The sequence below is a fragment of the Hoplias malabaricus genome, chromosome 9 (genome assembly GCF_029633855.1).
Source record: "Hoplias malabaricus isolate fHopMal1 chromosome 9, fHopMal1.hap1, whole genome shotgun sequence".
NCBI classification, from domain to species: domain Eukaryota; kingdom Metazoa; phylum Chordata; class Actinopteri; order Characiformes; family Erythrinidae; genus Hoplias; species Hoplias malabaricus.
The window spans coordinates 8,426,897-8,440,048 of NC_089808.1; the positions used below are offsets into that span (position 1 = coordinate 8,426,897).

General features: G+C 40.1%; 1 protein-coding gene across 1 annotated transcript in view; it reads right to left on the bottom strand.

Annotated features, from left to right (window-relative positions):
• The window catches only part of LOC136707144 (cadherin-2-like), a 133,841-nt gene that overhangs the window by 21,612 nt on the left and 99,077 nt on the right, over positions 1 to 13,152 (bottom strand). Inside the window, exons 8-11 of the mRNA XM_066681061.1 lie at positions 7,644 to 7,781; positions 4,925 to 5,110; positions 3,960 to 4,213; positions 2,653 to 2,795 (exon numbers count right to left, since the gene is read on the bottom strand). Coding sequence (XP_066537158.1) covers positions 2,653 to 2,795; positions 3,960 to 4,213; positions 4,925 to 5,110; positions 7,644 to 7,781 — 721 coding nt within the window. The remainder of the gene's footprint in view (positions 1 to 2,652; positions 2,796 to 3,959; positions 4,214 to 4,924; positions 5,111 to 7,643; positions 7,782 to 13,152) is intronic.

Sequence of the window (13,152 nt, forward strand, 5' to 3'; positions counted from 1 at the left end):
TTAGACTGGGCATCGTCAGGCCGTCTCTCTGCAAACATACAGTGTGTATCTTCCCAAGTGGCTGTGATAGGTGCTGAATACTAAAGACTGCTGGCTGGCAGACAAACACACACACACACACACACACAGCCGCCTCCGCCTGAGAACACACGGCCAAAGAGGCTTTCACTATTCATGCCTCACCCAAAACTCAGCCAAAAACGCGCCATCGCTAACCTCAAATCTCTTTAGCCAGAGAGCTTTTATCATGACTGGCCGGAGCTGAGCTCCAAACGCTGTCCAGTGTTCAGTAAAAAAAAGAAATAATCCACTCTTAGACACATCACAGTTCTTTCTGAATCGATTCACAAAACACCACAATGGGATTTAATTAAAGGTCCTACTATTTTCCTACTCTGAAAAAGGCATATTTGCCACAATTAACATACATATACAGATATATAGATACATAGATATACAGAACAGTAGTGCTAATGTTCAACTGTGTATTTGAAAGGGGACATGTTCCACCTTTCTCTAAACACCATTCTTCCCCTGTCTAAACAGCACTGTTCTGAAGGACCGGTTTTAGAACCTGTTCCTTTAAATGAGAATGAGCCATACACATACCTAAGCCATACCTGGAATCTTTGGGCACAAGGCGGGAATACACCCTGGAGGGGGCGCCAGTCCTTCACAGGGCAACAGACACACACACACCTACGGACACTTTTGAGTCGCCAATCCACCTACCAACATGTGTTTTTGGACTGTGGGAGGAAACCAGAGCACTCGGAGGAAACCCATGCGGACACAGAGAGAACACACCAAACTCCTCACAGACAGTCACCCGGAGCGGGAATCGAACCCAGAACCTCCACCATCAATCTGAGAAGCATTTGAATCGCTTCAAAGGACCGTGGCATAACTTTATGAGCTGCCGTTGTAAATCGAATAAAAACAAAATATGACATCTGCTGTAAACTAGAGAATTTACAGATGATTGATTTGTGATGGATATCTGCATTCCATCATGATTGGCAAGTCTCTTTGGTGCTCTGCAAGCTTTACACATCATGTTTTGTCCTTACTCAGCTTGCTTGGAACTGCATGAAAGCAAGTACTAAAAAAAGTACAGGTTCCAGGTACTTAATCAAAAAGCCAAGCAGAGCTGAATAGGTATCATGCAGTGGAAAAGAGTCAATAGTGGCTTTTATAGTCATTTTGCACCTATTTTGAACTTCAGTTCTCTCATTTATCTTTTTGTTGTTGCTCTTTTTTTCTCATGCTTCCTTTCAAGGCATGTCTGTACTACACAGTTTTACCTTCTTAAGCTCATTTTATCACATGCTTTTTGACATGGGCAGCCAACTAAAAAAAACTGACTGGGTGGTCTTGTTCCACCGTTTGTGGATTGGAAAGCTCTAGATCCCCAAATTACTGGGCACATGGACCGAAAAGGTGAGTTTTCCACAGGTCCAGTGCTTAAAGGCTGACTATGGTATGTGGTTGGCAGAAATTACTTAAAGGAAAACTAGGTAAGATTTGGTACTTTTGCTCCTGGGCTGTCCATACAGCTACAGAGAGTAATTGACTTCTACAGCATTATCTTGAATTCAATTATGGTGGGGGTACCTACCATCCTCTTAATTTTACATAGTGCTGTTTCTGCAGTGTTGAGCCTGGAGTAGCAATGACAGAGGCTCTACTCTCTCTATTACAGGTCAGTGAAGCACCACAGGGATTTTGAAGCTGTAATTTTAAGGTAGAAATTCTACCTAACTTTGATTCTTGATGTAAGTTGAATAATGGAATCACGGCCAAGTTGCTTACAGACTAAAAATGGTTGAAACGGAACCCTTAACATAGATGGAAAGGTCAGGGTGGTGAGACATTGCATTTAGAGAGTGGAAAAGCAGCTTTTACCACAATAACAACTTCATCAAACTCCTTATTCAGAAAGTGAATAAACCCACAGGGTTTGTACCTGTACTTTCACCTTGACTATGACACCTCATTTCGAAACGTAGACACACAAACAAATTTTCACTGTGAGATGCTGATAAGGTGGCTGTCACTGTGTTGACCATTTGTTTGGGAAGCATGCAGAGTCTCCAAAGCATTGCCCTTGTTTTCAGCAGGAATTTTAGCAAGGTTAAACACTGAGTGAAAACATGCAGCAGTCAGATGTGCTCCTTTTCGGCTCAAGCTGAAACAACCTTGAAATCAGCCATTAGGGATCCTTCATCTATCACAGTTCATCAAAAGAAGTGCTCCAACCTCACACTTATACAAGACTAACAGAGATGGACCATTGTTCAAAAGTTCACGACACCTTCTCATCTAGCATTTCTTCCGAAAGGATAGGTTTTAATTGGTAGGTTTTCAAATACAACAGCTTCTCATCACCAAAAAAGGGCTTTAAAATAAACAGTTGTGTGGATGCGTTCCACAGCTCCCCAGCTGTGATTTGTCAAACTGCTTGGAAACATGGGTTGTGTTTGTAGGTTAACCCTTTCTTAGATTTGTTGAGTGACTTTTAGCTATATTTACTCAGCAATGCTTTGTCAGATGTGGATCATGTCTTAAAGTTAATGCATTCCAAACTACATATTGCAGACACCACGTTCACAGGGGTCATGGCTCTTTCAGAGACTTTCATCAGAAACTCACCGCTGTCTGTGGCAAGGAAGGTGGCGTTATACATGTTGTTCTGGACGTATGGAGATTCTCGGTCCAGGATGGCCATGGTGGAGACGCGTCCGTTGTTGGGGTCGATCCTCAGCCAGTCGGCTGGGTCTGTGAGTTTGGAGTACCTGAGAGAAGGGAATGTTTGGAGGAGACACTGTTAATATGTAAAGACATTCAAGCTGGCACTGCATCAAGCTGAGGGATGTGTACATTATTGATGCTGTTGTACGTCAAAGGACATTTCAGAGGGTCACGTCAGTCCACTGCAGAATAACGTGTGTCCTCAAAAGTTAAATTAAGAACCACCTTGAGACTGAATTGGACTAACCTAGGCTTTAATATTTAATCTGAAACTAAGCCACGTGTTGATGACACATATGGTAAATATATAATTTTTTGTTTGTTTTGTCTTACACATGACCTTCTAGGCTTTCTTTACATGGGATATTGGATTGTATATGTCTTGATCAATATGAATCCAATATGAAATATGTGTTTTTGGGGGGATTAACCATCCTTACAATGCCCTGCATGTTTTTAAAGCAATGCTACATGGTATTTTTAACAAAAAATTACATAATCAAGATCATTGTGATGCTTCACTGACCTGTAATAGGGAGAATAGAGCTTCTGTCATTGCTACTTTTTAAATACTAGGCAAATATTGCCTCACAACATCAGACTATATCATAAAACAGTAGCTGAGATATTTTTACTATTAGGAAAACCTCCATTTTTTCTGGAGCCACTATCAATCCAAACAGCATTTAGCATTCAGATATTTTACCTCATTTTATATCGACTACAGACACTTTAGATTTGCCCCGCCTCCTTGTCTTTGATTTTGTCCAATCACAACATAGGATTTGCATTTATGTGAGAGTGCAAAGATGAGTTTAAACAGAGCAAGACAAACAACTATCGTGGAGGGAAAAAAAAAAAAAAGAGAAGAAAGTGAACCATGTGAAAATAGCTAAAACGCGAGCTTCGTCACAGATGGTTGACTAAGACCCCAGAGAAGTATGTAAACTTGTGGAAAATGGATATATGATGTCCTTTTTAAATACGTTTGATGTCTGGTTCTTATCACCCGCACTCTTAGCAATTCGGGTTCAGCACTTTATTTCCATCATACTAATTTAATTGAGCAGAAATGCTGAAAATCTGGTGGAACTGCTCTGTAATTCACACCGCAGATTACTTTCTTGAGGACAAATGCCCTGAAGCTATTAAACACAAAGCCGTGGGCAGTGATCTGTGTGTTGGGAGCTAGTTGGCAGAATGTGTACCTGATGCTGTGCTGCATGAAGCGGTCAGGGTCCTGAGCCGTGAAGGTGGTCAGCATGGACTCGGCCGGCATACCCTCATCCAGCCTGATGAGTTTGGGGTTGGGGTCAAAGTAGGGGCTCTCGTTGACGTCAATGACCCTGATGGAGACTGTGGCTGTGGACTGGCGTGGCAGGTGGATTCCTCGCTCCAGAGCTATCTCATTCCCCGCCACCACGGTCAGAACAAAGGTCCGGGTCGTCTCAAAGTCGATGGGCTGTTGAGAAGGTCAGAGAATTTATATAGATGTTTTTTATGCAACAAATAAAAAAAGAAATATTATTAATCCTACATAATAAAATAAAATAAGAAATAAACTATTGTAAATTGTGCACTACAAATATCTGAACAGTGGTACATTTAAATAACCAATCTGGCATTTAAGAGGATGCTATCATAACCATACATATACTTATGGTTATGAAACTATCATTACAATGACTCCAGAGCCTGGAGACTCTGTTGTACTATATTAAACATAGCTATGCTCAAATAGAGGACCAACTCTATGGAGCATAAACAGGTTCATTTGGGAAAAAATAGTAATAAATGGATCGAAAGTGTCCAAATTTACATCTGATGGTAAATGGTTAACTGAGATAATGATAATATTAGTAAGAGACCTGTATATTTTAGCATAAGACTGGTATAATTCCAGAAATACAGCCAATGATATTTACTTATGTCCATGGTTACGGTCAACAGGACTCCCCGTGGACACAGGTAACGACTCAAATGCGTCAAACCTAACCTTGAGGAAAGGATCAGTAGGCCTGTGGATATATCAGTATTTGAAGGCTGCTGGAAAGCCTGAATATGCCTACTACAAGGATTATATATAAATAATAATGTATCATGGTCATCCAAAAGCCAGGAGCAGAGAAGGTGTGTAAGTAGCTCCCTACTGACTGTGGTAAAGAACGCTCACCTTGACAACCGTGACCAGGCCCTCGTTAGTTGTGGGGTCAGTGGGGACAGAGAAACGTCCGGTAGGGTCTCCGCCGGTGATCTTGTACACCGCGTTCCAGGACGGACTGTTGGGCTGGTCTTTGTCCGTCACTGTCAGGTTGGCCACTATGACGTTCACTCGGTTCTCTGGGACCTCACCAAAGAACTGTTGAGAAACATTCCCAGGGTAAATATAAACAATTTCAGGCAAATATTTAAATGAAAAGTTTCATTAACTTTTTTTTTTTATAGGGAACACATTTGAATACCACATTTAATGAGCAATTTTCCCAATATTTAAACAAAACTGTGCCATTATGAACATCAAATATGTCCCTACACACTGACATGTAAAATTAATCTCAAATCTAGCATTAATATAAAACCAATATTCAATTCTGTGTTTTCTGTTCACTGAACGAAGTAAAGTATTATTAACTATTTGTATACCATTACCACATGAACAAAATACATTATGATGAACTTTAACTTAACTTTATTTCCTTCATACAGTAACTGTGCTGATGTTCTTAGTTGGAATTAAGACATTATTCTAGCTGTAAAACCACTCAAGTCCACACAAATCCACAGCCCCACAGAGAACTCCACCAACCTGCCACACACCATTATATTAATGATGAACACGGGCATGGCTAAAATTTTCCCAGAATACAATAACACACTTCCCAACAGCTCACGTGTGCTCTAGGAATGACAATATAATCTACATAATTAAGCATGATGATGTTATCATGGTGAAATTCTGCTGTACGTGAGGCACTCAGAGGTAATGGAAACAGACACGTTTGGGAAATGCATGGTTTGTGTTACGCCGGTAGAGAAAGAGAGTGAGATTGATGGAGGAGAAGTCTCCTTGGCAGTTTATTTCGCCGAGTGGTCCGCCGTATCTCCTGTGGTTAAACAAAACTCAAAGGTAGTGTTTTTGAAGTCCTCATTAATATCTAAAGAGCGGGCTGTCGAGCGTGACTAGATTCTGCTTCAAATACGCCCCGCCTGTCGCAGAGGCTTTACAGAAATAATGAGAAATGTCCTTCAAAACACACTTTTCCAATTCCATTAAACACCGTTGTGCTTTCCCTTAGTCGCTCCCTATGACAAGTGACAGAAATCACAGACTAACTAGATATTGGGCCAAATGGCTTGCTAATATCTTACCTGTCAGGGTGGAGTACAGCAAGAGAGGGAGGTTGAGTAAGAGAAAAAAAGTGTATAGTAGGTCGACAGTATGTCATTCACTTACGCCATGCTGCCTTGCTTATATTTTTTGTGTATTTAACACCTCATTGTATACTAGGGTGCTAGGTTCAACGCCCAGTCAGTCTTGAAATGTAGCTACTATCACAAAACTTTTGAATACTAATAGGAAATGTGTGCAAATTTCTATAGATTTAGAAATGCAGTCATTGTCATTTGATATAATGCAGGTGCTCTTATCCAGGGCAACTTACAGCCCTGTTCAGGGTGTGTTCTTGCCTTCCGGATAGGCTCTATGTCCACTGTGACCCTAATCAGGATGGGCAGATAGAGGTAAGATCTAAATTGGGTTGCTGATGCCTATAACAAAACATTGTAGCACAATCTTAATTAATCTTAACTTAATTACCCAATGGCCTCTAACTTTTTCATCTGATTCTTGTTTTTTAAATAGGCTCCTAAAAACATTTAAAATATCAGAACACATTTTCTATAGAGAACAAATATAATACGTATTGCATGGGTTCCTTTAATCCAAATTTTAGTGGAGATTTAGGCTATGATCACATTACAATTCTGATTTTTTTTATTGTTTTTGGCCGTCTTGATGGCTCACAGTCCTGTGTCCTGTATCTATGGGTAATGTGAATGAAGGAGAAGTAAGACTGCGTTCACACTACCAAGCTGAAGTGAAGTAAATCAGATTTTTTACCTTAATGTGAGTCTGATCTGATCTGATGAACACATCGGTACGTTTATTCACATTCACCACCAACCAGCAAAAACATCATATTTATGAGATGACTTGTTGTATTAAAACTGGAAAAACGGACAAGTTGTAGCTCATGTGTGTGTGTTGTGTTTTGTTTAATAGAACAGCAAACAACTTGTACACTGTATATGATTAAGATATGAAGGTAAAAAAGCCAGCCAGACTTTCCTGCTGTGTCTAGAGATCAGCTGAATCCTAAATGTCTCCGTCCACCCTACATAGTGCACAGTGTAGGGTACAGAGTAACAGTTTCTGCACTTAATGCAGTGCATTGTTGGTAGAAATTTAACCATTAATACTAGACTATAATCTTCACATCTTGCTGTCAAGAACAATGTCCACACAGCCCAGAAAAGATCAGATTTGAGTCACATATTAAGGTAAAAAATTAGATTCAAGTTATTCAACTTGCATGATAAAGCAGACTTTGTTGTCCTTCGTTTTCTAAAGATATCAATAAGAAGTATGGTTCCTGTTGTTTCAGTAACCACCTCTGCTCTTCTGGAAAGGCTGTAGACTAGTTCCTGGAACATGTGAGGATTTGATAGCATATAGCCACGAGAGTGTTAATAAATCCAGGTTCTGATTTTGAGTGAATCACTCAAGAGAATGCAGTTCCTCTGCTCTGTAGTCAATGCTGGGGTCTTTGTACCTCTCAGTTACAGAGTCTAGTGATTGTAGAAGATTGCCAACAAAAAGGATAGTGACTTACGGTATCCGAGGTGAACTCTGGTGGGTTGTCATTTACGTCAGTCACTCTGATGACGGCCGTGGCTGTGTTCGAAAGGCCGTACATTGGGTTTCCCTCCATATCAGTGGCCTGGATGATCAGGGTGTACTGAGGAACTTTCTGAAACAGAACAGTCGAACAGAACTCGAATTCAGAAATTTGGAAGAACACTTTCTTCACATCTTTTTCATTACAGCTTATATGATCAAAGAGAATCATCTTAACTCTTTAAACATCCAGAAGCTGCAGGCATGTGTTTCTCAGTTGTATCACTTATTGAATAAGAAGCCTTAGGATGTAATAAACCTGAGATTAGAATGGGTTAAATGAGTGCAACATAGGTTAATCACTTTAAAATCAAAGTCATTTAAATGCCTGAGATCTGATCACTGAAGCATCTTCTGACAGGGGTTTACGTTTATGGGTGGTGGGTTTGGTTCATTTTAAAATGCTGACTTTAGAGTGATAACATTTCAGTGAGAAATAATTATGTGCCGACATCAAATAGAAAAATTCTCTGCCTTTTACGCTCCTTATTAATATTCCTTTCAAATCAAGACTCAACAAGTGCAATATCTCATTTGTTTCCTCTATAAGCCAAGGTGAATATCACTTGTAGATGCTGCAGGACACAGTCCAGCTCTTTCATCAGCAGCTGAGTCCTAGATGATATGGATCAGCATGCGCTGTGAGCTGTTTCTTTGCATGTTGTGAAGGGTGTGATGTTTATTTGCTCGCCGGCCATCTGCAATGTGTGTGTGTGGGTGTAGGCGTGTGTGTGTTGAGCTTTAATCTACACAGCATAAAAGTTTGGACAATTCTGACATAGTTTTTTGTTTTTCAGATTCTTGAGGATATTCTCCCTGTGTGACCTCTTTTTGGGCGACAAACATTTCAGGATCCCTCAGCTTGCATAACAACATAGCTAAGGAAGGGTGCTGTTGAAATACACTAATAGGTTGACAGCCGTAATCTCTGTTGTGTGTATAACAATACGCTGGTAAGCAACTGACCATATCACATTTATTTAATTGGGGCTGAAATACCAAAAATATAAATCAATAAATCCTATGGAGGGCCTAAACTACAACCATGGATAATATTTCAAAAAACCATTCAGTCAAACAGATCCACAGTAGGACTGTCCATCCAAGACATGTTCAGGAGAGAATTTGTCGAAAAGACATTCTACCAACATAACCATAACCATACAGCCCTTTCTAACACCCCCTGCATAGTTTTGAAAACTGAAATGTTCCTCTCTCTGTTTTTGAAAACATCACTATCCAGACGAATATGAAAATGTTTTACTTATAATGCCAGTCCAGTAGGGGGCCCATGGCACCTCTTAAAGTTAAACGTAAAAACACAAAGTATGAGAGAAACACTCATTTTTACTCTGATATCACTCCATACTCCCTTTATAGTGCACTACAGAAGTCATGCAATTACTTAGATCTTAATTAGATCATTTTATATTTTTAATACAGTATCATATGTTTTTATTCATATGTGGGAATCTATACATGTAATGTGTATTCATTGTAGTTGTAATTGTAATGTAGTATGTAATTCACCACATAGGGAATGAGGATCCATTTGAACTTGCACAATGTGTGACGCCAGTGTTTTCAAAAAGCTCAGTTTTGCCCACCAACGCGACACCACTGCCAACAGTTTTCAAAAAAATCTCCACATTAGAGAGTGTTTTCAAAAATGTTTTTAGTGTTTTCAGTGACTGAAAATTCTCTTTTCATGTGGATGGGTGGCCAAACCCCAGACAGTTTTCCAAAATATCCATATACATGTGGACTGGGCCTAAAATGAAGCCAATACCGAGTGATACACACAAATTCAATTGAATACAGTGAGGAAACGCCAGCACACACATTTTTTATTTCCACCTCTTACTGCTATAGAAATGTATGTAGTGGGTTTAGTGAGGAATGATGATTGGTTGGTGGTCTGTACAGCATAACCAATAACGTGATTAAATGGAATCAAACACAATTATCATCTTCCACCACTCTGGGACAGCTATGCATTGATTTGTATCAGTATCCCTTTTTGTGGCATCACTCTCTCGACCCTCCTGGGACCACATTATGACCCCTGGGTTAAGAATCCTTGATCTGACCATATACACAGTATACACTATACTGCAGAAACAGTCCCTTTTGAAAAGGCTGCTTTTGTGCTGTCACACAATGCAACAAATCAGCCTGTAACAATTCAGCTGAACACACTTACACTTTGTAAGGAGTGTTTGTGTCCCGACTATTGAACGAGGCCCATAAATTGAGTAAGAGAGAATCTAATGTCGCTCGCTCATAGTTGTGCCATTTAACAAAATGCACTCACTGGCCATCAGAAAGTACAACTTTTCTAGAAGTGTGTGTGTCTGTCTGTCCAAAATGATGACAGAATGTGCTTTACATAATCATCCCTATCTAAATTCTGCAGATCAGGGGGTCTATCATGCCCTCTGCATGTGTGAAGCTACAGAGATAATGGTTATCTTTAATCTTTAATGTCCTAGGAGGCCGGTGTCAGTAATGGCGGACACATTGCTCGATATGACACACTCACGCAGAGATGACCGCTGACTTGGCTCAGCTATTAGCCGCCGAGGAGCCGCTGCACTGGTCTGTAATAAGGCTTCCTCCCCATGGCTGCTGACCGAATACATTAAAGAGGCCATGGAGCGGAATTGATTGAGTTGGGCCCGGCGAGGGCATCCTTATTAGAATTTTAGCATCTATTTATTTATTTACGTTTCATTCCTGTCTGAGAGACGGCCCAATTACAAACACCACTAATGATTACAGTTCACAAGGCCACACACACATATACACAGCAAACCACACACTCATACAGTACTCTGTTAAAGTCAGAGACCAAGATTCATTCCATTAATTCCCAGTTAACACAGCAATTAAGTGCAAGTTATTAATTTTTCAGGAGATATTCCAGAGGAGAGGATAATGGACGCATGATAATTAAACTGCATAAGAAAGGGGAAATTAAAGGAAAATAATTGGAAACAACAAGATGCTTAGCAGATATATAATAAAACAGATGAATAGAACCGACAAAGGAAATGAGACACATAACCTCTATGCAAAAGCCCACCAAAACTGTCCCCATCAGATAAACAGTGCTTAAAGCTTTCATCTTTGAAAGATGAGAGGAAAATCAAGCTTCACTCTGATCTGGAAATAAAAAATAAAAACCCACAGGAGCTTGTGTACAACTGTCCATTCAAAGAAGACAAGTCAACAATATGGGTCTGAAAGGATGTGGAGCTAAAAAGAAGCAGCTAATGATTAAAGGACGTAGATACACACAAAAAAATAGTGCTGTCAAAATGAACATATCACATGTTGATGCCTGTGGTAATTTAACACATTACATTTACTTAAAGCTAATTCATTATTTCACCAAATTTGGACACAACGTTCTCTGGTAATTCATTTTACAGAGTCTAGTGACCTGTTAGTGGTTATATCTAGCAAGGTAAAAGTTCTAAGCAAAAAAGAACAGTTTCTTTGAGCCAATTTGTCATTTTTTTCAATAAAAATATATTAGACTGGGGCGGCACGGTGGTGCAGCAGGTTAGAGTCGCAGTCACACAGCTCCAGGGACCTGGAGGTTGTGGGTTCGATTCCCGCTCCGGGTGACTGTCTGTGAGGAGTTGGTGTGTTCTCCCTGTGTCTGTGTGGGTTTCCTCCGGGTGCTCCGGTTTCCTCCCACGGTCCAAAAACACACGTTGGTAGGTGGATTGGCGACTCAAAAGTGACCGTAGCTGTGAATGTGTGAGTGTGTGTGTTGCCCTGTGAAGGACTGGCGCCCCCTCCAGGGTGTATTCCCACCTTGCGCCCAATGATTCCAGGTAGGCTCTGGAGCCACCGCGACCCTGAATTGGATAAGCGCTTACAGATAATGGATGGATGGATATATTAGACTGTGTTCACCGTACATTGATTATTATTATTTTTTACAAATTGTGCAACTATTACTAGTTATTTATTTTAATCGACTGACATTTCACAATTCACAAATACAAATTCAGTGAAAGGCCCTTCTGATGTTCTCTGAACAACAGTCTCACCACCCAAAAGACAAGACCTATTTATTTAGGATTGTAAGAAGCAGATGATTCAACCAACTTCTACGGCTGAACTTTGGAGATGTACAAATTATTCCTGGATGTTTCTTTGACAAATTGAAAGCAAGTCTCCAGAAAAGAACAGATGCCACAATTAAGGTAAATTCAAAGATAAACTCAAAATATATTTTTTAAATGTTCGTTGATTTTTCTGTGTAGTTATTTGTTGAATATTTTTGCTTTTGATTAAAATAATTAATACTTCTTGGCTAACAATTGAATGGAGGATGGTCTGACTTCTGTACTGAACTCTATATATGCCTCTGCACGTCTGAACACACACACTTAGTCTGACACCGTCAAATGTAAATGTTTAGCTGTTTGCTGAGGCTCTGGGCTTAGTAAGTGTGAGGTGGTAAGTCATGAGCCGCATTTTATCAGGCATTAGTCAGTGTGTCATTAAAATCCCCATTAGGCAGTGAACAGCCGAGCAGGCAGCCAACCTGCCGTGTGTTACTCAATACAGAGCTCTGCAGAGCTGAGTTTAGAGCCGGATCCAGCTCTGGAACACCTGATCCAGCTAATGAAGGCTGATAATGAGCTGATAAGCTAAATCAGGAATGTGCAAACACTGAATTGTAAAAACACCATTTCCAGGATTTAAAAACAATGCACTAAATCCTTTGCACTATATCTTCATTTATACAACAGTTCATTACTGCCCAATCTGATATTGGAATATCCAACACGTGCTGATATTTGTGACAACAGAAGCTTTTATTCACCGTAACACTGTGTCCTGGGGTTGAAAAACTGCTCCTGTTATAATCAGTACAGCTGTCCACACCGGCTGAGTGTGATGTGCTGTTTTTGATGGACGCCTGGTTTCTACTTTTGACAAGTTGTGCTGTTCTGTCTGAATTAACAGTATATCTAGCATAGTCATCCATTTTAGGTGCCGTCTTTAGCTGTTTTCCGATTGGTCTATAAAGACCCATGTTTGTCTTTATGGGATCTGTGAGGGTGAAGAACCTTTTAAAGGCTTTAAAATCCACCCCTCGATCTTAAGGTTCTTTATTCGTTGAAACATATCAGCAGAAATGGAACCAAAGGTATATGTATATGGCATTTCACAAACAACCTTGTCTAGCACCTTTATTTTTAAGTGTGTAGGGTGTTCTGAATGTTGGTCAGCTTGGGTGTGACGTCATTCCCAGCTCTGACATCTGACTTAAATGGAGTGTAGCATAAGAAACAATTAAAATGAGATTCTTCATTGAAATTTCCCTTCCACCTTACATGGTGATACAGGTAGAGTCTAGTGCCTCTGTCCACCTTGATGCAGCAATTACATTATGTTGCCTTTGTTCTACTTTGAATGGT